The sequence below is a fragment of the Coffea arabica genome, chromosome 4c (assembly GCF_036785885.1).
Source record: "Coffea arabica cultivar ET-39 chromosome 4c, Coffea Arabica ET-39 HiFi, whole genome shotgun sequence".
NCBI lineage: Eukaryota > Viridiplantae > Streptophyta > Magnoliopsida > Gentianales > Rubiaceae > Coffea > Coffea arabica.
The window spans coordinates 93576-118263 of NC_092316.1; the positions used below are offsets into that span (position 1 = coordinate 93576).

Here is a 24688-nt window from a genome sequence, read left to right on the forward strand (position 1 = left end):
TAGATTGTTTTACTTATAAAAACAAGTAGGCCCAATAGAAATTATAGTAAACCTGTGGGAGCAGCTACCCCTGCAGCCACCCCCCCCCCCCACGGGGCGGTGGCGGGTCCGACCCGTATGTTAGTTAGTCGATAACCGATAGCGGGTGTTTCCACAGGATAGAACTATTTTGAAAGATGCAAAATGTTTCGATTAATATTTAGTATATATGTGGATATTATAAAAAAAAAAAAATGTATATATGTGGATAGCAGGTGTGTGTAAATACACTATTTATTTATTTATATGTATTAAGGAATGGTGGTGGATGGCAAATATTTATACAAGCAAGCACCATAGTTAAGAACGAGGAACGGGTGGAGTCGCGGCAGTAGCCTGTAGCAGTGGGGAAGCTGCTTTCGTGTTTGTAGCAAACTGGACAGCCCTTTTTGGTACTGTGAATTTGACGAATAGAGACCAGAGACAGGTAAAATTTTCTCTCTCAAATTAAAATTTTTTTTTTTGGTGTTGGGGTTTTTGGGAAAAAAGAGAAGAGGGGGTGGGGGATAGGGAGGTGGCGGGGATTTGAGTTGAGTAGTAGTACAGAATGAGCTCAAATGATTTGAACTCGAAATCAGCAGCAGAAGAAGAGAAATGGTGGATGATGGAGGACTAAGGCCATCATGGAACCCCTATACCATGGGAGTTATACTTATCATATTGGCGACCCAGTTTGTGAGGTGGTGCTCCGCTCGCTTCCGCTTCACGGTTGCTCCTCCTAATCTCAACCCCAAAACAAATGCTAATGTCGCCGTTTCACCTTCCTCCGCCGCCCTCTCGCAACCTAGGTTGCTATCTTCTTCATCTCTCTCCCTCTTTCCTGTGTGTCTATGTTATTACTTTATTAGTACCATTCATTATACTTGGGAAGTATGTGTATACTAGTCTCTGTCTCTGTTGTGCTTTTACTCGTCGTTTCTTCCGTTCTCTAATCTAGTCATCTCTCTCTCTCTCTCTGGTTGCTTTGATTCTTGTTGGTGGTTTTGTTGTTGTTTGAAACTTGCAGTAGTCGATTTTCAAGCTAGCATTTTCACGATTTTTCCTTTTTCATCTAATGCTCGGCTGTTGCTTAAAAGTTCTTCTAATAATTGTTGCCTTGGGCGCTTGGAAATATTAATTTCACAGGACTTCTAGCATTGTATCTGACTCGGATCTCAAGGATTTGCTCCATGACTTGGATGAGAAGCTTCATGAGATTGAGGAATGGGAGCCTGTCATTGACAGGAGAAACCATTTCTTTTCCTACACTGCCAAGTCTTGCAAGCCTAAGGTTTCTATTTTCTTTGCCCTTTTCCCCCTCATATTTTTTCTTCTGGCATACTTGAACCAGGCCCCATTTTTTAAGCCTAGAGCTTTCTATCTTAACCCCTCTGCCTTTTTTGTTCCGAGGGACTTCCTGCTTAAAACTAAATTCTGTTCGTATCCTACTGGAAAAAACATGTTCTTTGCTTATCATTTTGTACACTTTAGCAACTGCTTGCTGATTTCTTTTCGTTATATTGTTATTAGCCCAGTTGAGTTCAATGATAACATTTGCTGTGCAAGGACATACACCATTTTCTCCCCTTTCCCACTTTGTATGTGTGCTCAGCTTGACGTGAAATAACTTTTGTACATATTTGCCCGTCTTTTCCCTTCAGACGGGGGACCCCAAAAGAAAAAAAAAATCTCAGGCTTAGTTAATGTCTTGCAGCTAACTATGATAGGGTGGTAATATAGTTGATCACTTCATAGTCTACTTTTTTGGTGCTACATTGTGTATGCTACTTGATTACTGCACTGTTGCTGAGTCCGCTTGAGCTGGCTCATCTTCTATTAGGACTTGGCCTGATGACATGCTTCTTTTAAGGGAAGATAAAATTTTGCAGCTTGCTTGACCATTATTTCTCTTCTATCTCTTAGATTTAGTATCCTTTTTTGCTGTCAATTTAGTATTGAATAAATATACTTGATGATATCCTTTTCTATTGCAGGACGGGCCTTTGAAATATTTGAGTATTACAGTGTTTGAGAATTGCTCTTCTGAGTTGCTGAGAAATTTTTATATGGACAATAACTATAGGAAAACCTGGGACAAGACCTTAATGGAGCATGAGCAGCTGCAGGTGGATGAAAGTAATGGAACTGAAATTGGTCGCACGATAAAAAAATTCCCCTTCTTGACCCCAAGAGAATATGTATCAGCTTGGAGAGTTTGGGAAGATAAATATGGGGCCTTCTACTGTCTTAGTAAGGTATCCAAAGTTGTTGTAGCTCATCTAATCCTGATATAGTGCATTTCGAGTGATGCTGCTTCTTAGATGTTCTTTTATTTATCATTTACTTTGAGAGTGTCTGGTAGACATCTGCTGCACCACTTTGATCTTGATGGCATGTTTCTGCGACCAAATTGCGGATTGCGAAATCAGCACGTAAATGTCTCCTGCCACCACCAGTTTTCTCCCTTTTGACATCCTTTCTGCTCCCTCCCCGCCCTTTTCCAGTTGTTCCACTGTTTTAACAGTTGGTAATGCGATTTTCAAAGTTTATGCAAATTGTTGCTGTTAAAACTTCGTGTCCTTGGCTGATCTCAACCAATTTAGGAAGGTAGCAAATACCTGTGCCTATTTCTGTGTGCACCTAAACCAAATAAAGCTGCAATTCAAAAGGAGCCAGTGGCATGTTTTACTACTATTTCCAGTTGGAGTTGCATGAGGTATTTTCTCCTTAAATCGGTTTCAACAAAAACAGCATGTTTTAAGGACATATTTTAGTTATTTTACATAATAGACCTGTTTGGATTGTGAATTTTTGTAAAAAAAAATTTTAGAATAATTTCTTGATGCATTTTGTAATCATCCCTTTATCTCATTTGTCAAGGAGGTGTTTGTCTAGTGGCTAAGGTTGGGACCTCAGAAATTAAAGGTCCTAGATTCAAATGCCTCTATCTACCCACTTCTTAAGTCCCACTCATCCCTTGCTAGAAAAATTTTTAAAAATTATTACAGAAAAGTTACAATCCAAACAGGAATAATGTGTCAATTCCCTTGTAAGGTAAGACCATTCTTGAAACTCAGTATCTTTTGGGATGGCAATATGATTAAGCAATAGTTTCAAGTTGGAAGGAGGACAGAAGGCATAGAGTGGCAGATGGGTTGAGGGGCACAGATTGGAAAGCAGACTGAAGAGAGCCTAAAGGAGGTGGAGATATTGGTGGATACATGTTTGAGGGTCTCTGTCTCTCTGTCTCTCTCTCTCTCTAGTACTAACTTATGAGTAATTGTATTGCTGCACTACATTATCAGCAATGAAGTGGTGCACTGGATGTCCACAATATTTCTCAGACAACACGGATTCCCTTGCTTAGTAGCATTTGAAGTAAATCCAGAAGCAAGTTTCTTTTATGCTTTTGAATTATTTATTGACAATCTATTATTTGTGGTTGCTTGTCATAGTTGTCATGTTTCCATGATAAGGGCATAGTTCTTTATGGCTTACAGATTTTGCACAATACATTTATCAGGGATGTGAACATGCTCTTGCCCCAAGACAGAAGAAATATGTAAGGGTTATGTTCCTTAGGTCTGGTTGGCGAATCAGAAAAGGCACGTATTTTTGACTTATTTTCCGACGTCATTTTATTTTTCAGCAGATAATTGAGATATATCATAGCAAGCATATTGAATCAGGGAAAGCTGCAATGGTTCTGTGCCATTAGCTGCAATTTCAGAGATCTTTTTTTTTTTTCTTGTTTCCTCAGAAGCATGGGAAAAAAAGGTTTATTTACTTGTGCAGTTTAGTACTCAGGTGCAGATCACCTATTACTTTTTGGCTTAGATGCACAATGAAAGTGCTACCTATTTTCTTAGAGGTCCTATATTTTACCATCTGATGTCTTAGAAGTACCAAGGCAAGTGCTGTAACTGAAAATATGTTGCAGAAGCATCAATTCTATAGTCAAGTATGATAAGTTACTAAATAAACTACCTTCCTCCTTCCCCACAGAGCAAAAATAAATTCCTACATATTGGGACAGGAAATTGAGGTCGGTCATTTAGATTATCACTGTGCACAAAGTGCATTTTCTTTTTGTGTTCTTTTCCTGACATCTTAGGTAGTTGCCTTGAATGGAATGTAATGGTGCATATCCAAGCCATTCTGATCTGTCACACTTGTTTGCTGTTCTTTTGCATTCCCCTTTTCATGTAGTAGTATGTGAACTTGATACAATTTACTGTACTGCCACGGTTAATAACACTAGTTGGATTTCCCTTCATTTCTCTGTAAGTTGATTTTTGCACAAACTGAGCGAATGATCTTATTTGATTTCTTGCTTCCCTGAAATATCTTTCTTCAGTAGCTGGCAGAAATGCATGCGAAATCAAAATGGTGCATCAAGAAGACGCTGGCCTGAATGTGGAAATGGCAAAGCTGGTATTTGCAAAGAGCATATGGAGTTATGTATGCAGGATGAGTGATGCGCTTCGTATATATTCTCCTCAGCTGAATTCATCTTTGAGTGCAACAATGCTAACTCAGAAGGTTAGGAATAATTTCTTCTTGTCACAAGTTGTTTTCATGGCTCCGACAATGCTATATAGCCCATTAGAGGTACCAGATGTAACCTCATGTTCTAAGCTCAAACTTGCATTACTCCCAGTGTTGTGTGACATCAACAACCACTTGTACATATCATCCGTGTTGTACATGATGTAAATGTTTTTCTTAAGCTTCTTTTCAGAATCAAAAGCCTTTCTCTTGTTGAGGTGGTTAGGCTGAAAAGTTTAGTCGCCTTCTCATTTTTTGTTTGTAGTTCCTAGAAACCACAAATTTTGTTGGACCTTTTTTGCTGAGGTAGTGGTAGACTGGTGTCCACAAATTTGACTTGCTCAAATTGCCAACATGCAGTAGTAATGATTTCCGTAGCTCAAAGCCGCTGGTAATTGACCTTAGTGTCAATTGTTTGCTTTGTGCTTGCATTCTATGTTGTTTATCTATGGTAGATTTTTAAGTCGGGCCTGTCTGTTATGCGGCTGGTATATTAATCAGCTTTTTTCTTATGAGTAGCAATTGTTGGGAGCTTTTTGAAAAGCACTGTTTCTTGTCTAATGTTATCCATTTTTTCACATAGTTCCCTCCTGGAATGGAAGGTGTTGATGACACGTCCTCTGCAGCAAGTACCATTTGCTGCCAACTGGCTTCGGATTGCTATACCAGTAATATCTCCAGAAAACCTGCAAATAAATTGATAAAAAATGGTTTGATCCTACTAGGGGGTGCAGTCTGCCTGTCTGGGGGTCATTCTGACTTGGGTGCAAAGATTGCAATGGCGTACATCTTGACCAAGTTAACCAAGCATGGTGCTTTATCAAGGCTACGTAAAGCAGGCAAGCATTAGCATTTGCAAGAGGTGCCCTACTGTGAAGGCTGAAGCTGGGTGAAAGAGTCCAAATATCTGCGGATCCCCAAGAATGTAGTGGATGGAATACAAACAGCATAACGCAACAGATGCATTAGCAAGGTTAGCTGTGTATTTCCTAGCAAAATGGGAGTTGATGAACATTGACCTGTTGGCTCTAGAAGTGAAGTGTGATTATTTAAAATTTGAAACATATGCGTGGAGGATCAACATTTGACCAACCATGTCGATATGTAGCGTCGTGTACTCGGTTATTAAAGAAGAAAGTTTTATTGCATTCTTTTGAACTAGTAGGTTTGTGTTCCACCACTGTTTTATTGCTCTAGAAGTGTTTGAAATTTTGCCGTCTACCGGAGTAAACGCAGCAAAAGAAGTGCAGGGAGCATTTGCAGTTTTTGTATTTGCCAAGAACTTGCCGTCTTTTCATCTCATTTGCGGAAGAAAGCTTAAGCCAAAGATGACATCTTACCGTCGTAAGTGTATTCATTTTACCACCGTTGTATTCATTTTTTAGTTCGGTTGGTGCTATGTTCTGCTGATTAAATGTTGCTCCACCTCGATGAGAGGCTGTATTGGTGAGAATCGGGAGAGAGCTTTCTACTGTATGGTTTTGCATGGTAAAATGTTGCCGCGGGGGGCGCAACAACGTTCCAGTGGTGAAGTAGTACCGGTCCGTTTGTTTGCTTGTAAAATAATTTCCCCAGGAAAATCTTCTCGCTGAAAATCATTTTCTTGAAAAAATGTGATTTTATTCTATTATTTTTCATATTTGGTTGACTTTTTTGAAAATATTTTCCTCACATCTAACAATTATTAGTGCGTCTCTTTGAATTATTAGCATTCTAATATAATTATCAGTTAGTATCTGTCTACTACTACTATAGGCAATCCGTGTTAAACACCACAATCAATTTGAGAGTCAAAAAACAGTAAAAAAAAAAATCATTTTAAAGGATTCACATAAAATTCTATGAACAATTGAATAAGATGATGTAACCAACAATACCATTGAGTTAGAAAACAACTTCACTAAAACCTTTTGCAGAAGTTTGGTTTCCATTGGATAGAGTAGAACCTTTTTTATAGAAAAAAAAAATATTTTGGATGCTTTTTCAACCAAACATCAGAAAAAAGGGAAAACATGTTTTTGAAAAAAAATTTCATCGATACAAATAGACCCTAAGCAAGCATGCTTTGATAGAAAATTATTTAAAATAATTTTTTAAAAAATTATTATTTTTTAATATAATGTACGTCAAATAAAAAAATAATTTATAAATATATTTATAACGCAGACAAAAATACATTATTTGTATTTATGATGCATTTGCAGGGGTTTAGGTTAGTCAATAAATATGATGATTCATGAATGGAATACGTATGCATGGCTTGGCAATGTAGCAGCAGCATGTTATGATTTGAGGTATCAATCATGCAATTCGACAGATAATTGGAGAAGAAGAAGATTGAGAAAAGTGCAGGCGAGAGAGAAAATAGAAATGAGAGAAATGAGAGGGAAGCAACTGAATTCTGTTATTACTTGTCTGACTGTGCAAAAGTGAGCCCCACCTTTAATATATTCTTCTGAGTCAGCCACTAACCGCCATACCTAATTCAAATCCTACTAATTGGAATGACATCGTTCCATGCTCCCAATTTCCCTTAATTGCTGATCCGATTTTCCAATTCCTGACTCAATTACACGCTCCTAATAATCCAATTATCCGTTTCTAACAATTTTTCCCCGCGAAAACAAACTTATCCTCGAGTCTGGAATTCAGGAAACTGGTTCTCAATGAATGTCTTGTCCTCCCACGAAGCTTCATCATAACTCAAGTGATTCCATTTGATCAGGAATTGGATGACAGGCCTTCCTTCACGCATGATGACTCTTCGCTTCAATATAGCCTCTGGTTTCAATGGACATTGATCATATTCATCCAACTTTGGTAACTTAGGAGAGCTGCATTGCAGTGGTCCAAGCTTCTTTTTAAGTAGCAAGACATGGAACACAAGGTGAATTCTTGCATCTGCTGGTAGTTTACGCTTGTAGGCTACTGTTCCAATTTTCTTCTCTACCTGGAATGGTCCATAATACTTGGCAGCCAATTTGAGACATTTCCTCACAGCTACAGTTTGCTGTCTATAAGGTTGCAGGTTCAAGAACACCCAATCCCCTTCAAAAAAACTCCTCTCAGCTCTGTGCTGATTCGCATAGTGTTTCATTCTCTATTGAGCCTTTGCAAGATGTTCTTTGATGCAACTTGAAATTCGACATCTCTCTTGGACCATATCAGACAATGTAGGTACCACTGAGTCCAGATATGAACCTAATGACAGTGGTGTAGGTTTGTATCCAAACAGAGCTTCAAAAGGGGTCATATTCAGGCTAGAATGGTAAGTGGAATTGTACCACCATTCTGCTAGTGATAGCCACTTACTCCACTGTGAGGGTAGTTCAACAGTCATGCATCTCAGATAATTTTCTACACATTGGTTTAACATTTTACTCTGATCGTCAGTTTGAGGATGATAAGATGATGAATAGTAAAGTTTCACTCCCACAAATTTGAAGAGCTCCTTCCAGAACACACTGGTGAACACTTTGTCTCTATCAGTGATGATAGACTCTGGTAACCCATGCATCCTGTAGATATGGTTTAGGAAAATCTGAGCAACTGTCTTAGCTATGTAGGGATGAGTGGGCCTGATGAAGTGTCCAAACTTGATAAATCTGTCAATCACTACCATGACAGTATCATACTCCTGAGACATAAGTAATTTCTCAATAAAGTCCATAGTGATGTGAAGCCATGCTTGTTTAGGAATAGGAATTGGTTGTAACAATTCAGGATAAGAAACATGCTCAGCTTTATTCTTTTTGCAAATATCACAGTTCTGCACATATGCAATCACTTCCTGCTTCATTCCAGGCCAATAGAACAAGGACTTGAGCTTCTGTCAGTAGTTCCTCTGACCTGAGTGCCTCCCTATGATAGAGTCATGCAAGGTCTGAATCAGTTGGCTCCTGATGTTGTTGGCACCTCCTACATAGATCTTTCCCTGATACTTCAGAATTCCATCCAATAGGCTGTATTCAGCATGTGCATTGGAGTCTAATACTAGTTGGCTCATAATGTCTTGGCATTGCGAGTCACCTTCATAACTCTTCTGCAATTCCTTCATCCAACCAGGTTTAACAGAGGTGACAGCTAAGCAAGATCTTATCTCCTTCTGGTGTGTAGGTTCATGCCTCCTGGACAAGGTATCTGCTACCAAGTTTTCAGCTCCCTTCCTATATTCTATCTTATAGTCCAACCCCAAGAGTTTAGTCATCCATTTATGTTGAATAGCAGTGTTAAGTATCTGATCCAAAAGATACTTCAGTGACTGATGATCAGTTCTTATAATGAAATAATTTTCCACTAGATAATGTCTCCATTTAGTGACAGCCATTACTAGAGCTAAGAGCTCCTTTTCATAAACTGAGAGTCTCAAGTTTTTGATTGAAAGTGTCTTACTCCGGAAGGTAATGGGGTACCCTTCTTGCATTAAGACAGCTCCAATCCCTCCCCCACTAGCATCTGTCTCCATAACAAAAAGTTTTTTAAAATCTAGTAACTGGAGAACTGAAACTGAGCACATCAATCTCTTTAAGTGTTCAATGAATCTTGAGCTTGATTGCTCCATTTGAAGTTGTCCTTCGTGTTTGATAAATCTCCTATAGTATCCTGTAAGCCCAAAGAAACCCTTCAACTCCTTTACTGACTGAGGTACAGGCCACTGTAGAATGTTACTGATTTTTGAATAGTCCATGCTAACACCCTTATCTGTGATAGTATGCCCTAAGTAATCAACCTTCTTCTGAGCAAATGCACACTTAGATCTCTTCACATAAAGTTGATGGTTCCTCAGAACCTCAAATTCAGCCTTCAAGTGTTGGATATGAGTATCCATGGTAGGATTATATATCAGAATATCGTCAAAAAAGATCAATACAAACTTCCTCAGATAGGGTTGGAATAATGTCCACAGTAAGTCTAGAAAGCTGTCTTCAAAGTGTCTTGAGACTTAATTCTGATCTGTTGGTACCCAACTATGAGATCCAATTTTGTTTTGTAGATAGAACCAACTAACTCATCCAGCAGTTCATCCACGTTGGGAATTGGAAACCTGTTCTAGATGGTTATTTCATTCAACTTTTTGTAATCCACACAAAAACGTCAAGTCCTTTCTTTCTTTTTAACCAGCAACACAGGAGAGGCAAAAGGGCTGTTGCTGTACTTGACTATTCCTTTTTGAAGCATTTTTTCCACCTGTTTCTCTATTTCCTCTTTGTGACAGTGGACGTACCTGTAAGGCTTCAATTTGAAAGATTGTGCCTCATTTTTAAGGTGGATCTCATGATCAATACTTCTGTTAGGGGGCAAAGAGCTTGGAGTTTGGAACACATCATCATAGTCCTGAAGCAATTTTATAACTTCCTGTGGAATAGCTGCTGTCTCTTCTTCTATCTCATTCTTACAATTCAATGCCAGGCACATTTGCCTTTTATATTCTATGAAAGTTCTCAAATCCTTTCCTTTGATTAAATCCATATCATAATCCTCTGCTTGTCCATGCAAGTGGATTTTATTTCCTTCACTGTGCTGGGAGATCCTGAGTTGTTGGAAGTCAAATATGATAGGGCTAAAGTGTGTCATCCAGTTTACCCCTAGGATTATATCCCATCCTTCTAACTCCATCACTTTCAAATCGAATCTGAAACTATGTTGATTGATTTTCCAGTGCATATTAGGACAGATAGCATTGCTGGTCACAGTGGTTTCATTTCCCATTATGACAGAAATGGTTGCTTAATCTGTCTGTAAGCAATATCCATCCCAATTACCATTTCAATATTGATGTAACTATCTGAACTTCCCATGTCTACCAGAATAAAAACTTTCTCACCGTCTAGGATACCTGTCAATGTAATTGTTTTCCTTCTCAGGGATTCAGACAATGCATGCAAGGACAGTTTCATAATTTGTCCTGGATTCCCTGTCTGTTCATGTTACTCACTTATTGCATCTTCAAAAGTTGCATCCTCTTCATCCTCTAGTATCATACAGTTTACATGTCCTAGCTTACACTGGTGGCCTATGCCATATTTTTCTCCATACTTGAAACACAGTTCCCTACTTCTTCTAAACTGTAGTTCTTGTGCTGAAATCTTCTTCATGTCCTTAGTGTCCTCCTACAACTTGTTATTGAACCTAGGGGTCTTAGGGGTATTATTGACAGGAGCCTTGTAGGTGTTGCTGTCTACTGCTGATGTAATTCCCCTTGACAATTTAAATCTATTCTCTCCAGATTGTTTGGAGTTTTTATTTTACATTTTGAGTGAGTACTCTTACCACTGGGACAACTTAAAAGCCTCAATCAATGTAGTAGGTTTCATCATTCGAATCATAGGTTTGATATCCTCTTTTAAGCCACTAATGAAGTTAGAAATGAAGTAATTCTCATCCAAATTCCTATTTTTAACCAACATCAATGGTTTCAATTCTTCGAACTTCTCATGATATTCTTTCACACTATCTTCCTGTTGCAACTTATTAAACTCCTCCACTATATCCTAGCAAACAATTGTCTGTGAATCTTTTGCATAACAGATCTTCAAATTCTGTCTAACTCAATCCAGGTTTTTCAAGTTTAATACCTTGGAACCACTTATCAGCCTTCCTATCTAGGTATATTTCTATGATTTCAACCTTCTGGTTATCCAAAATTTGATAGTTCATGAAGTATTTGTTACATTTGCGCAACCACTCTCTAGGATTTTCTCCACTAAACAGTTGAAAGTCTATCTTAGGAGGATTAGGAAGTTGGTACGTATTCCAATCTCTTCTGCAAGCATTCTGTTGTTCTCCTTCAAGTTGCAATCTCTGATGAGCTGGCGGTGTAGGAAGAATTGGTGTATGATCCACCATAATTCTTTCCCCTCTGTCCGCGATCTAGTCCTGCACAGGAGTCATCTTGGATAGCAGTACATTTAACTTCTGATCTAGTGACTTGCTGAAATTCTGTTCCATTCCTGATAGCAGATTCTCCATTCTCTTGTTGTTTTCTTCCAATTCCATTTTCAAATTGTTCTTAAGCTGTTGTTGTTCTGATTGATGCGAAAGTAGAGATTCCATCAATTCTTGGAACTTGATTTCCTGCCTCTTTACTTGTTCTTCCAATGTCCTGAATCTCGTACCTTTTGCCATGGATTTTGCTCTCGCTCCAAGGATCTAAGGCTCTGATTATCAATTGTTATGATCTGAGGTATCAATCATGCAATTCGACAGATAATTGGAGAAAAAAAAAGAAGATTGGGAAGAGAGTAGGCGAGAGAGAAAATAGAAATGAGAGAAAAACAACTGAATTCTGTTATTACTTGTGAAGCAACTGAATTCTGTTATTAGTTGTCTGACTGTACAAAAGTGGGTTTCACCTTTAATACATTCTTCTGACTCAGCCACTAACCGTCATACCTAATTCAAATCCTACTAATTGGAACGACATCGTTCCATGCTTCCAATTTCCCTTAATTGTTGACCCGATTTCCTAATTCCTGACCCAACTACCTGCTCCTAACAATCCAATTACCCGTTCCTAACACAGCAGTAGCAACTGTGTATTTGGATAGCCAAACAATGACTAAAAATTATTTGTTTACATTACAAATACAATATTTTTAACACATTTTTTTATCTTTTTAATTATTTTTTTATCTCACATATATTACATTATTAAAAATATTATAATAATTATTTTAAATAATATTTCAAATAATCTCCTGTCCAAACACACTTGATCCTGGGAAGTATGGACGTATCGGTCGGTTGGGGGAAGGGCGGCTGCTTTGGTCGCCTGGGAAGTATGGACGTATCCAGATTCCAGTGTCAGAATCATCGGGAATGTCTCCCGCTTTTGGGGCTCCGACTAGGCAAGCAATGCATGCAAAGCAAGCTGCTGCTGCTGTCTAGTCAACAGACCACAATCAATCAGGTAGTGGTAGAATATTTCAAATGCAAATATGAACTCATTTTCTCTTCTTCTTCTTCCCCTCCTAAAATTCGGCCTTCGTCCCTTTAATCTCCAACCTCACATCGCATCCCGAACCAACCGGAATGTTATGACCTAATAGAAAGAAAACACGTATGCGGATACGCAAAGGGGCAATCTCTCTCTCTTCCCTTCCCTTCCCCCCCCCCCCCCCCCCCCCCCACCCCAAACAACAAAACAAAAAAAAAAAAAAAGAAAAAACCATTTTCCGGTATCGTCCTCCATTAATTTCCAGAATCAGGCGGCATTTGCCCAGGCTTCCTTCGCTCTTTCTCCTCCACCGCCACCGCCACCTACGGCAATAGACCCCTCGCCTCTCCTTTCCTTTTATTCCAAGTGAAAGAATTCCGGTTCTTTCATTAATAATAATAATTTGGCGTCACCACCTTCTTCTGCTTAATCCCAGGCGTACCTTTAGCATTTGCTTTCCAGCCATGACATAATTATTCAGTGCAATGTAATACACGACATATACATCAGCATTGTTCATTTTCCTGCTCTTTCAAATCTTCCTTCCTCTTAACATTGAATCCTCGCCCCGCCAAAAAAAAAAAAAAAAACCAAAAAATGCCTCTCGGCCTGCAGCTTGATGAATGAATAGGCAGGCTTATTGCCAAATTTAACATCCTTTGGAGTATTATTGACAACTCCGTCGCCAGCTGTTTCCTCAACCCCCGCCCGGGCCGAGATGACGATGATGGCCTGCGATGCTGATATCGCTTCTCCTCCTTGTTATTCTCGTTCTTATGGTTGTTACTTTCTTAGAAAAGCTACAAGAGGGCCGCTGCTTTTGCCGAGACAAGCAACACTGGACTTCTATTGGCTGCTGCTTCTCCTGACCTCCTTCAACTTCACTACTTTCGTGCTCTGCAAAACCAATGCTCCCGACGGTATTATTAATTAGTATCTCTCACCACCACCATTATCATTTATATTTATACCATATGTTATTCTGCAGACCAACTTAGGAACAGGATGACACCGCCACAAAAATGCTACTCTCACAGTTCACTTACCGCCGTAGCCATGCATCCTCGCAATCGCTGGCCTATTTGAATTTTTTGCTTTATACTTCTACCATTTTCTGCTGATGTAGCAACAACATTCCCGGCTGCCCTACTCTTTTCAGTTCGAAACCACATATAATGGTTAAAGTTGGGCTCAATAATGGCAGCAAACTTTGATATTCTATGCCTCATCCAAAGAAGTTAAAACTCACTTCCTCCACAAATTCTTGTTAGCTAGCCTAAGATTGCGGTCTGGTCATTTGTGGTTTCAACTCAACGTCAATGATAGGAGAGAAGAATTAACCTGCGACATTTTCGATTTTAGGGTTCTCTAAACCTTAAATGTTTATTGAACATTATCTTGTCCATTCTTTTCTCCACTCATTCCCAGAATGAACAGTGAGAACTGACTTCATTTGCACAACAGTCTGTCTGTAATTTGTTCATTGACAAATTCTGACAGCATAATAGGCAGCAGAAGGGTCTGGTGCACCACCAGTGGTGATGACATCAGCACATTATAGTTTCCCCAAAACCCCCGTTCCTTCCACTTGTTAAAAACCATGAAGTTATGACAGTTGGGTTAGTTCAATGTTTTAACGAATTGCCTCACCACTTGCCAACCAAAGAATCATTTAAAAGCAAAAGCATTTAAGTGGTTCCGCATGTTACAATATTGTTGCACCTGTTGCCTCTTTTACCTCTCATTCTGACATCTGTATATCTTAGCAGTTTCTGCGCTCAATGTCATGTACACCAGCATGAATTCTCCGTCCAAACTGGATGGCTGGAAAACAAATGGAGGTGACCCTTGTGGTCAATCTTGGCACGGAATCAAATGTTCAGGCTCCAGTGTAACTGAAATGTATACGTGTTTTCCCCCAAAAAGAGAAATTTATTTGTGCTATAGGACCAAGTATTTGGATTTGGGTCCATTTTCTAAACCAAAGTCATCTCTTGTAAGTTGACCTTCTTTCAATATTTTCTCAGTGATCTCTCTGATTTGGAACTCACTGGATCAATGGGCTACCAGCTTTCAAGTTTGACATCCGTCACTTACTTGTGAGGCTTCACCAGCTTTTTTGATGTATCCCCCCCCCCCCCCCCCCAAAAAAAAACTTTGATTTGACCTGATGGTGATGAAAATTTTTGTCTTAATGCAGTGATTTGAGCAAAAACAATCTCAAGGGTGATATACCGTATCAACTACCTTCTAACGCACAATATATGTAAGCCGGAAGAAACTATTTATATCTTACAAGTGACTTTCTCTTATTCACTACCGATTCAAGTTGTCATTTTGATGGTTTCTTGGCATGGTTGTACTTATCTATGTCTTCTAGGCTGAAGAAAATTTTTTTTTTAAAAAAGAATATATCCCTGTTGGTTTGCTTGAACAGTTGGAAAATCATGTAGTTTTTCCATGCATGAATCTTCTATTTGAGGGATCTTTGGTTTTGACTACTCTTTTGATTTGATTTAAAGCTGTCTTCATTACTGTGATTTCTTTTAGGGCAAATAATTGATTTCCTCGTGTAGAAGATTAAAGAGAGATTTTCCAACTCCTTTTTATTTTTTGTCTGCATGAAATGATTATGCAATGAAATAGCTATAGTGCAATAGATACACTAATTGTCGAGAAAGGGATTTTCGCAATTAACATCCAAATTTAATTACTCTATGCAAATTATATGTGTGAAAAATTGATTATGCTTATTAAATCAATACAAAGATTTTTTTTTGACAGTTTTTCATCATTTAAGTGATTTGTCTGAATGACTATAATAACTTTCCATGTAGAGATCTTTCAAGGAATGGATTCAGCGGCAGTGTGCCATATTCAATTTCGCAGATGATTAATCTTGAATATTTGTGAGTTTGTCACACACACACACTCTCTCTCTCTCTCTCTCCCTCTCTCTCAAAGGAAGTAGTAAAAATGAGAGATATGTAACTTTTGGCTTTTTGTTTGATTTTATGTAGTGTCCTGATTTTAAGGGTTTTGCAGGAATCTTAATAACAATCAGCTCAATGGACAGCTGAATGATATGTTCGGACAACTTTCTAAACTCTCTAAGTTGTAAGTATGGTGATTTTTGCCATTTACGTTTTGTTTTTGGTATCACAGGATGTATCTCCATTTGTTTTATAGAGGAAGCACGAACAATAGGTTGAAAGACAGATTTTGCAGGCAAATTTGTACCTTCATCTATGTCATGTGATGTGCTTCCTGTTATGAAAAGAAATATAATCCTGGATGAGAGTGCAGAAGAAGAAAGAAGAAAGGGAAGAAAATTGATAGAGAAGAGAAGCTTAATGTCGTGAAGTCTAATAGGGATCACAAAATTCAGGAGGCATAACTCAACTTGAATGAAGTAAAGAGATTATGTATGCTTCTATAGACTTCGGAGTTCCAAAAACTTTAATGCTATCCACTGAAAGAACTTTTGATTGGATTAATTTTTTACTGCAACCTAAATTTTCTAAGTGGATACTCCAAGCCTATAACTACTGCAAAAAATAAACATAAAAGAGATTAAAATGTAAAATAGTCTTTGAAACTGATATCATTTTATGTTTTCTTATATTTCTCAACCTTGCAACTTCTACCATGCATCAAAATTCGTTTCAACTTGTTAAACAAAAAAAGTTTTTTAACTTGTCATGTAAGATTTTTATCAGAAAATCTGATATGTGGTAGCAAAATTGGGTGATACATTCCCTAGATTATACTTAAGTATCATATTGCTTTTAATTTCACTAGAAAGTCATCATGAGGAGTATACATGATCAAGCCAAACAGCATTACATTCATTCTTATTGGGGCCTTCCTTTTTTTTTAATACCGTAGCATTTGTATAAATATCCAAAAAATTGGTACCTCGATCTTGTTGGCAACTAATAAAATGGGATATTTTAGATTCATTGTGTGTTATTTATAATGTCATGAATGCATCTTACTTTCAGCTTTTCATCTCAGTTGCTCTGTGTGTGTGTGTGCACGTGCATTAAAATACAAGTGTTTCTTGTTGTGTATCATCCAGTATTTTCCACCTGTAAAGCTGTGTTTGTGAATGTATCCTTGCTCTTATGTCTAGGGATCTGTCTTTCAATTCATTTACTGGCACATTACCCCCGAGCTTTAAATCCCTCTCAAGCCTCAGCACATTGTAAGTGACCTGATTCACTAACTTTTACGACTGCGATTTTTGTGGAGCTGAAGGTGGTTACATGTCTTCATGCAGGCATTTGCAGAATAACCAGTTTACCGGTTCAATAAATGTCCTTGCCGATCTTCCACTTGATGATTTGTAAGCCAGGCTTCTTGTTGAGCTGTATTCACTTGGAGTTTGTTTGTTGCTGTATTGGATTAAATACACACATGCACACACCCACACACACACACACACATCTAATTCATTTTTCATAATTTGGTTTATGGCTATATGACTGGCTTTGCTGCTTTAATTCCCTTGTTAACAACAATAACCATTATGTAAAGAACTGTTTCTGCACTTGTGTTGAGTTTCAAATGATTGAAAATTTTTTAAAAATATTTATCTATCTATCTATAGTTTATTTCTCTGGTTATAGATCACAATTTAGTTTGACATTTATCTTAGACGTGGGAATTTTGAATACTGTACTCCTGCTGGATATGCTACATAGCTCAACTAACCAATACTCTGCATCAAAAAATCTTTTTTTCCATGCATAATTTGCTTGTATGATTAACCTGAAAGAATATGTTGGCTCTATGCATCGCAGGAATGTGGCAAATAATCAGTTTACAGGTTGGATTCCTGATGAATTGAAAAGCATCAAAGATATAAAGTGAGTATTGAGCTTACATTGCATGGTGAAGTTGTATCAATTTCTTTATTGACTTTTGAAACTCTGTTCAAGGACTGGAGGAAACTCTTGGTCTTCAGGGCCTGCTCCTCCCCCACCCCCTGGTCAGAAAAGTGATCCTCATGCCAGGCAGTCAAAAGAAGATATCAAAAAGTCTGGTCTTAGTGGAACAGCCATTGCAGGAATAGTTCTGGGTATTTTGGTAGTGTTTGGTGTCATATTCACTTTATTCTCACGAAAATCTTCTTCATCGCATTTTCTTGAAGAAGACAGGCTCAGCCGCAAGCATAGTCCATTTTCTCCTCTTGCAATTCATGAGCTGTCCAATGATTTGCCTAATGATGTGCAGAATGACTTCAGAGGTCACTCTCTATCTCTCTCTCCTCCCCACCTCTTGCTCTTCTCAAACTACTCTCCTTCCCTGGATTTAAAAGTGGAATTAAAATAGTAATGGAGAACAAAAATTAACAGCATTCTCCTGATCAATGATAAGATATCGGAAATCTGATTGTGCAAGAATTACCATCAGTGATAATGCTGATGCCATGGTTATGGAGCATTACCTAAAATTGATTCCCATTATAAGTTCAGGGCATTCCACTGTTTGATTGATGTTATGCCCTACTTTCTGGGAAAGTGAAATGATTTTGGTAAACTTCAGGTAACATCATCCAGAATTTCTTGAAATCACTACATCTGGAACTAATTGTAAGGCACATGCAAGAGTTCCAAAGTTCAGATCTGATGCAGGTAGTTCAGAGATCTAATGTGTGACACACGCATGATTTATGGGAAAGATATTAATCTTCAGTGTACCATTTGGCATAATTTGATGTTAAGGTTCTTTGTCCCTTTCTTGGTGTTTATGTTCTTTGCCTTTGTGAAAACCTTTGTGATAGGGTCATATTGACTTTTCTTGACTTGCTTTTATGTTGTTACCCATAGATATCTGGTAGAGATACTTCATTTGAGCAGTTAAGTCTTAAGTACCTGATGTTTCTGGTGAGTCAAACAAATACAGGAAAAAGAACTTGTGTAATTAATGTTTTACATTGTTTTTAGCAAGCTACCCCTAACATTACACAATGCATTATTGATGTAAGTTTATCACAATGCAAACAGGATATGCATTTTCCTTTGTTCATTTGTTCATACTGAAAACTCCTAACTGGAAATTGGACTGAAAAAACTTCATGGTTTTGCATGTACATTCTATTCAGTGCCTCATTCTACATATTAGTGCACCATTTTTTTTTTCTTTTTGATAATTGGTCCAGTCATTTACGGTTGCCCCCCCCCCCTTTAAGTTGTCCCTCACTTCAGTTTAAACTGCGCAGCTGCTTATAATTTGTTTGCTGTTGGCAGAACGGAAGTCATTTGGTTCGTCTTCTTCAGTGAAAGTAAAATGTTTACAGACATCTGCTTCAATGAGTCTTCAAACAGGGAAAACTCTGCAGGTGTCTCCTTCTCCAGGTTTTAAGTCAGGAAAAGCATTGGAAGCCTCTCTTTCAGGAGATCTTAAGCTCCCACCTTCTGATTGTGCTAGATATACCAATCATAATGAAATTACAGATCGTCTAGAAAGGAGCAGTTCAATTCATGTCACTTGCTATTCTCTTTCAGAGTTGCAAAATGCCACAGGTAACTTTGCAACAGGTCGCCTTCTTGGAGAGGGATCAATTGGTCGAGTCTATAGGACAAAGCATGCTGATGGGAAGGTATGCATAAATTCTACTATTTTGTGTTGAAATTAGTGTCTTCTCTGCGATATTTTCATCTGCCTGGCTTAAAAAATTTTCATTGGTTATTAGAATTAATGCACATTTATGTGCTGTTTTCATTTCAGTCTCCTAGGTCACATAATTGGTTAAACTATTTTTAGATGGTGTAAGAAATTAGTATGTATTGTTTCTCTCAATCACTTGAGATATCCTGGTCAATGAAATACTCAATCTAAATAGAGTGTTCTTACTGAATTGTATGCCTGGAATAAAATCCACAATAGGATAGAGGAACTAGGATTAGGATAGATAAGAGAATGTAACAAGTAGCTGAATGTAGCTCTTCAGCATGTTGGTGTAACAGTTAATGGAAATGGGAAAACTAATTCATGCTTTAAATTTTGTGGTTGTTTGTCTTTATCTTTAGTTAGAGATAAAGACTCTTATCGAGGTTCTATTTTGCAAGGTTGTTTATAGTTGTTTTAGAAGTTATATATGTGTATCTTATTTGTGCCTGAAGTTATGCATTAGGCTGTTTACAGTTCTATGGTCAGGTTGCCATTGAATTTCTTAAATTTTTTAACCCTACTTTCTTCCTTCATTTTATTATATTGCTTCCTTGTCAAGATGTATAAGAATCTGAGAGCTGACTTACAGTATTCTCTATTTAAGTCCTTGTCACATGGGATGAGCAGAATTGGTAAAACTATTATAGCTAATTTAGTTCTTTTGTAGAACTCTATCTACACCCAGCATACTTGACTGTGTTGATGAACTGTAATATTTTAGATTATATGTTGCTATTCTGCTCCTTTTTTTACCTTTGAAAGTGGGGAGTTTGTAAATGCTATTGTAGCTACTTTAATTGTCCCTGCAATCAGTGTGTGTGTTTGTGTTTAGCACTTTCTTTTAGTTGTACAGTTATCAGAATCTATTTGACCTTTGGCAGATTGTGGAAGACGTTAATGATTTGATCTTTACTGATGCTGGTTCAGGTTTTGGCTGTGAAGAAAATAGATTCCTCACTTCTACAAGGTGGACATGGGGGAAAATTTAGGGAAGTAATCACACATATCTCTGAACTACGCCACCCAAATATTTCAGAACTCGTTGGTTATTGTTCAGAACAGGGACAGAACATGATAGTCTATGAGTATTTTAGAAATGGTTCACTTCATGAGTTCCTGCACCTGTCAGATGACTTTAGCAAACCACTTACGTGGAATACCAGAGTCAAAATTTCTCTAGGAACAGCTCGTGCTCTCAAGTAAGTTTATCAATCTTTCAGCGTGATTTGTCTTGCCATTTTCATTGATTTGGGTGAATTGAGCAGATTTAAGTATCAATCCGGGATGCTGTGATTCATATCCAAATACATGACACATCTATATCCAAATGTAACATTCAAATCGGAAGGGATGGTAGTCTTATTTTTCCCATTTACAGCATCAAATGGATAGCAAAGCTTGAATTGGATTCACTCCACTATTTTGTGATTACCTGCCCAAATTGCAACTTTTCTGTCTACAAATCATCAGACATTGTTGGGATTTGTGAAAATATATCGGGATTTAGATATGTAGATCAATTTTGACTGTATTTTCAGAATTCAATGACTTGTTTTCCCTCGGCCCCAAATCCTCAAAGCCAGCCAAGGCTGGGGTTTTGTTGATATGTACTTCATTTTATCTTCCCTTTGCCTAGGGACTCTGTTAATGGGTCAAGGGAAAAAAAAGAAGAGGAGAACATGAATATTCTTGTTACAAGGATTGAACACTGACATAGTTAGTCAACTTATATCTTGATATTCCATTTTGTTCAGGTACTTACATGAGGTTTGCTCTCCATCTTATGTTCACAAGAACATAAAGTCTTCTAATATTTTGCTTGATGCTGAACTAAATCCCCGTCTCTCTGACTGTGGCTTGACAGTATTCTATGAGGTACATTTTTCTATGAAATTTTCTTATGATACACTTCCCATAAGCTTTTGTAATTTGTTTCTTTTAGCTCAGGCTAAGGTTTAAAGTGGCTATGTGTTTGAATTTTTTATTTGTTTTGTTTTTTATGTTCTTTGGATGACAATATATGATAGATAAAGCTTAAAATAGTTGGTTTTCTCTCTATCCGTTGTTCTTAATTTTTGGTTGGAAAGCTAACTTTATCTAGCAATGTAAATTTTTTTCTTTGGTGAGTGATAATTGCATATGGGTATGCTGCTGATATTTTTGGCATAGGAGTTTACAATTGATTAGAGTAACTATATGATTCAGAACAACAAAATAAAGCTTCTGTATGTTTGCAATGGTCACAACTGTTCTGGATTCCCTGTTATCATTCTACCTGAAATGAATAAATAGAAGCGAAAAGAGATGTATCGAGTCCAGTTGGTTTTTGGCTAATTTTGCGAGTGAAAGCACCATTAGAGTTCAACAGAATAACCATCACCACCATGCCATCAGGAGTTTCTATGATGCCATATATTCCAACTGCATGCAGAGAAATTAGACGACCCCACCCTCATGGCATTGGCATTAAAATATTTTTTTCCTCATTTGAGGATGTAATGCATGACATCTCATATCTATCTAGTGGAGATGCGTGCATGTTAGCTGGTGGTGACATGGAAGAAGACAAAATATTGTGGTTTTTCAAAACAGTTTTTTGGTCTTGAAGACCTTGTATGAATTCCTTGAAGCCCTTGAGATTTGTTATTGGCGAAAATTTGGTTTCAAACAGTTGTGTAATTGCTGAATGGATGAACCCCATGATTTATTAGCATTACTTTAAAACTTTCGAAAAACCAATTGGTTGAAGTGGTTAAAAATATCGAACTTATGCTGGAATCATACTAGACGCCAAACAACTGTCAATAAACTCCTAGGCATGAGACTAAAGAATCAAAACTGGGACCAGAAACAATATGAAGCTGCTTATGGCTTTGTCAAGCACTTCTAAAGATGAAAGTTGGAAAAATAAATTGTGATGACTGATTTTTTGCCTACATTAGCTATCCATCAGAGGATGGTTAAGTAAAGAGCGTAAATATCAAGGAAGGAACAGCACTGGGGCAGTCATCCAGTTGAGGAGCTCAAAAGTGGACTTTATAGGCAAAATGATATGTCTGAAGTCTTTAGGAATAATTTGCCTACAGCCCAATGAGTGCATGTAAATTTGCGCACAAGTATACAAGGCATCCTTTACATTCCGCACTGAATATGCTTAAGTTATAATTCTTAGCATCCACCGATTTTATGCAGCCATCTCTTTTAAGTTTACTTTTTCTAAAAGTATTTTCACTTGTTTCTTAAAAGATGTGGTAGATGTAAACAAGATATCATAGGCATAGGTCATTCTTGTGTCCTTTGTCGCATATGTGCACTTTTCATTTAGAGCCAAAGCTCTAGTATACTCCATACCAAGTTGTTACATTGTAAGTTCTTCTCACGGTTGGTGCATTGTAATCAAACCTTGTGTCATGTGTTGTATATATGTACTCTTCATTTACAGCCAAAGCTCTAGTATACACCACACCGAGGTTGATAGAGTCCAAATAAATTCTCTCAAGTTACAGAAGATACTGGAATAGATTGAATGTGGGATATTCCATTGAAACTAATGTTAACAATGTAAAGTTTCATCCTAGCTTGAAAACATCCACATATATCAGGCAAGAAAATGATCTGAACCTGCGAGGGATTACTTGGTTGACTGCCCCCAAAATGGATAAATCAAATTCTGATATTCTTTTCTGTATGCTTATTGCATGTAGATTTATTCCTTTCAATCTGGTACAAGAACAAGGTCTCTACTGTACGGAGTTTAAGTAGATTGTCATTGCTGCGTTACCTGATGTTTCACTCTACTCTTTCTTGGGAAGTTTGGTTATACCAAAATTTGTGCTGCTGCAATCATTTTGGATCCCAGATCACAATTTATTTGCTGGGGTTTCTTCTTTTTCTGATTTGACTCTTTTAATAGGAGGGAAAAAATCAGCGGATGAACAAAAATCATGGGATTGGATATAAAGCGCCTGAGTGCACAACACCTTCAGCTTATACATCAAAGAGTGATATCTACAGCTTTGGGGTGATTATGTTGGAATTATTGACAGGTCGAATGGCTTTTGACAGGTAATTATTATCGTATTTGAAGGCAATCAGGGATACCGCTTAATTGTCTTCATCCTCACAAGTTTGTTGCTTTTTTTTTTTTTTTCAAAAATAAGTTCAAAGCCAAGAATGGAACAGTTTCTTGTCCGGTGGGCCTCACCTCAGCTTCATGATATTGATGCCCTGGAGAAAATGGCTGATCCTGCCCTGCGTGGGCTGTATCCGCCCAGATGTCTTTCTCGTTTCGCAGATGTAATTGCTCTGTGCGTGCAGGTGAGTATTTTTAGGGCTGCAAGAAATCTCATTGTGCGTAATTTTGTGAATTTGTGGGTAACGTGGATTGTTTCTGGTATTCTACATATTATTATAGTTCACGTTGCAATAATTTGAACCTGTGATTTGTGAAACGTGAAATCAGTCGGAGCCAGAATTTCGGCCACCCATGTCTGAAGTGGTAGAAGCGTTAGTTCGTTTAGTTCAGTGACCGAGTATTAAAGCAAAGCGGGGGGGAGGATCTTGGTTGGCGCATCTGGTTGGATGGATGATTGTGAATCAGTGAAATCTGAGACTGGTTGGTTTCTCTGAAAACATCAAATGATGGCAACAAAAGATGTCTATGGTTTCTGCTGCAGTAGGGACAATTGTGCTTGTTGTAGAGCTTCCTTGTTTTCTGCGAATGACGTGACAAAGGTAAAAACTACTAAGCAAAGCATCATATGAGGTCGTCCGTGGTGTTCAAGGATCATTTGCATCCTTTGCAGTTGAGCAATCTTAAAAATTTTTCCCTGTCAGTCACCCGCCCGCTTGCTTGTACACATTCTTCTTTCTTTTTTTTTTTTTGTTTTTTGTATTGAGAAGCTCATTCCCAAGTTGTGCAAAAGCCATAGCAAATTCTACCTACTACACTATTATTTATTATAGCAGAAGAAGAAGGTACGGGTCGGGGACCCTCCCTCCATAAATTTCATTCCACACCAAGTCAATTGGATCAGCGGACGGTCCCTGCACATCGACAGATGAATGAATAATTCAATTCAAATTCTATACTTGTCAGTTGGGCATCCCAAATAGTTTGCACGGGTGCATGTACCCTGCAGCAGTTGGGCATTTTTAAAAAAAAAAAAAAAAAAGTTTATAAAGTATTCATTGGAAATAATTTTTTTTTTTTTTTTCACGTTTACATGTTTCGTAGGAAATTCCCTTATTTCGCGTATGCAGTACTGCCCATGTTAATCTCCGAGATTTTTTCAGACCCAGTAATTTTTTTTTTCAACGAAGATAGGAGTACTTTTGAAGTTGATTTTTTTAAAATTTTTTTGATAAAACATATATCAAACTGACTTTCTTGCGGGTCTAAATTAACCATACGGTACTCTTTGTTCATAGAGTAAAATAATTCTTAAAATAGCTATAAGGTTTTTTTAATAATATATACACTGTCATTGTTAGATTTGTGATATGTTT

The 24688-nt window shown here is 37.7% G+C and overlaps 4 protein-coding genes across 9 annotated transcripts; 2 read left to right on the top strand and 2 right to left on the bottom strand.

Moving 5' to 3' along the window:
- The first annotated feature begins 166 nt into the window (after nucleotides 1-166).
- Nucleotides 167-5727, top strand: LOC113739708 (uncharacterized). Of its 4 annotated transcripts, none has more exons than XM_027267016.2 (7): nucleotides 167-466; nucleotides 621-827; nucleotides 1165-1309; nucleotides 2013-2273; nucleotides 3542-3623; nucleotides 4379-4560; nucleotides 5150-5727. In XM_027267016.2, exons 2-7 carry the CDS (start codon nucleotides 634-636, stop codon nucleotides 5414-5416), a joined length of 1131 nt encoding a protein of 376 aa, XP_027122817.1. In that variant the 5' UTR covers nucleotides 167-466; nucleotides 621-633; the 3' UTR covers nucleotides 5417-5727. The 4 variants fall into 4 exon arrangements, with proteins under 4 accessions (XP_027122817.1, XP_071901230.1, XP_027122816.1 ...); XM_072045129.1 differs by having other exon boundaries at nucleotides 168-466; nucleotides 624-827; nucleotides 4376-4560; XM_027267015.2 differs by having other exon boundaries at nucleotides 170-466; nucleotides 618-827; nucleotides 4376-4560.
- Nucleotides 5728-7195: 1468 nt separating this feature from the next.
- Nucleotides 7196-7663, bottom strand: LOC140005018 (uncharacterized). The gene has a single exon (XM_072045086.1). It carries the CDS (start codon nucleotides 7661-7663, stop codon nucleotides 7196-7198), a length of 468 nt encoding a protein of 155 aa, XP_071901187.1.
- Nucleotides 7664-9660: 1997 nt separating this feature from the next.
- On the bottom strand, nucleotides 9661-10275 carry LOC140005019 (uncharacterized). The gene has a single exon (XM_072045087.1). The coding sequence runs from the start codon at nucleotides 10273-10275 to the stop codon at nucleotides 9661-9663; it is 615 nt and encodes a 204-aa protein (XP_071901188.1).
- A 2075-nt stretch (nucleotides 10276-12350) lies between these two features.
- Nucleotides 12351-24124, top strand: LOC113740048 (protein STRUBBELIG-RECEPTOR FAMILY 5-like). 3 transcript variants are annotated; one of them, XM_072045127.1, is made up of 16 exons: nucleotides 12355-13422; nucleotides 14272-14404; nucleotides 14530-14601; nucleotides 14703-14768; nucleotides 15340-15411; nucleotides 15548-15619; nucleotides 16638-16709; nucleotides 16785-16850; nucleotides 17308-17373; nucleotides 17446-17753; nucleotides 18757-19109; nucleotides 20108-20379; nucleotides 20935-21055; nucleotides 23094-23245; nucleotides 23341-23497; nucleotides 23643-24124. In XM_072045127.1, exons 1-16 carry the CDS (start codon nucleotides 13221-13223, stop codon nucleotides 23706-23708), a joined length of 2250 nt encoding a protein of 749 aa, XP_071901228.1. In that variant the 5' UTR covers nucleotides 12355-13220; the 3' UTR covers nucleotides 23709-24124. The 3 variants fall into 3 exon arrangements, with proteins under 3 accessions (XP_071901227.1, XP_071901229.1, XP_071901228.1); XM_072045126.1 differs by having other exon boundaries at nucleotides 12351-13422; nucleotides 23341-23738; XM_072045128.1 differs by lacking the exon at nucleotides 16638-16709 and having other exon boundaries at nucleotides 12351-13422; nucleotides 23341-23738.
- The last annotated feature ends 564 nt before the right edge of the window (nucleotides 24125-24688 follow it).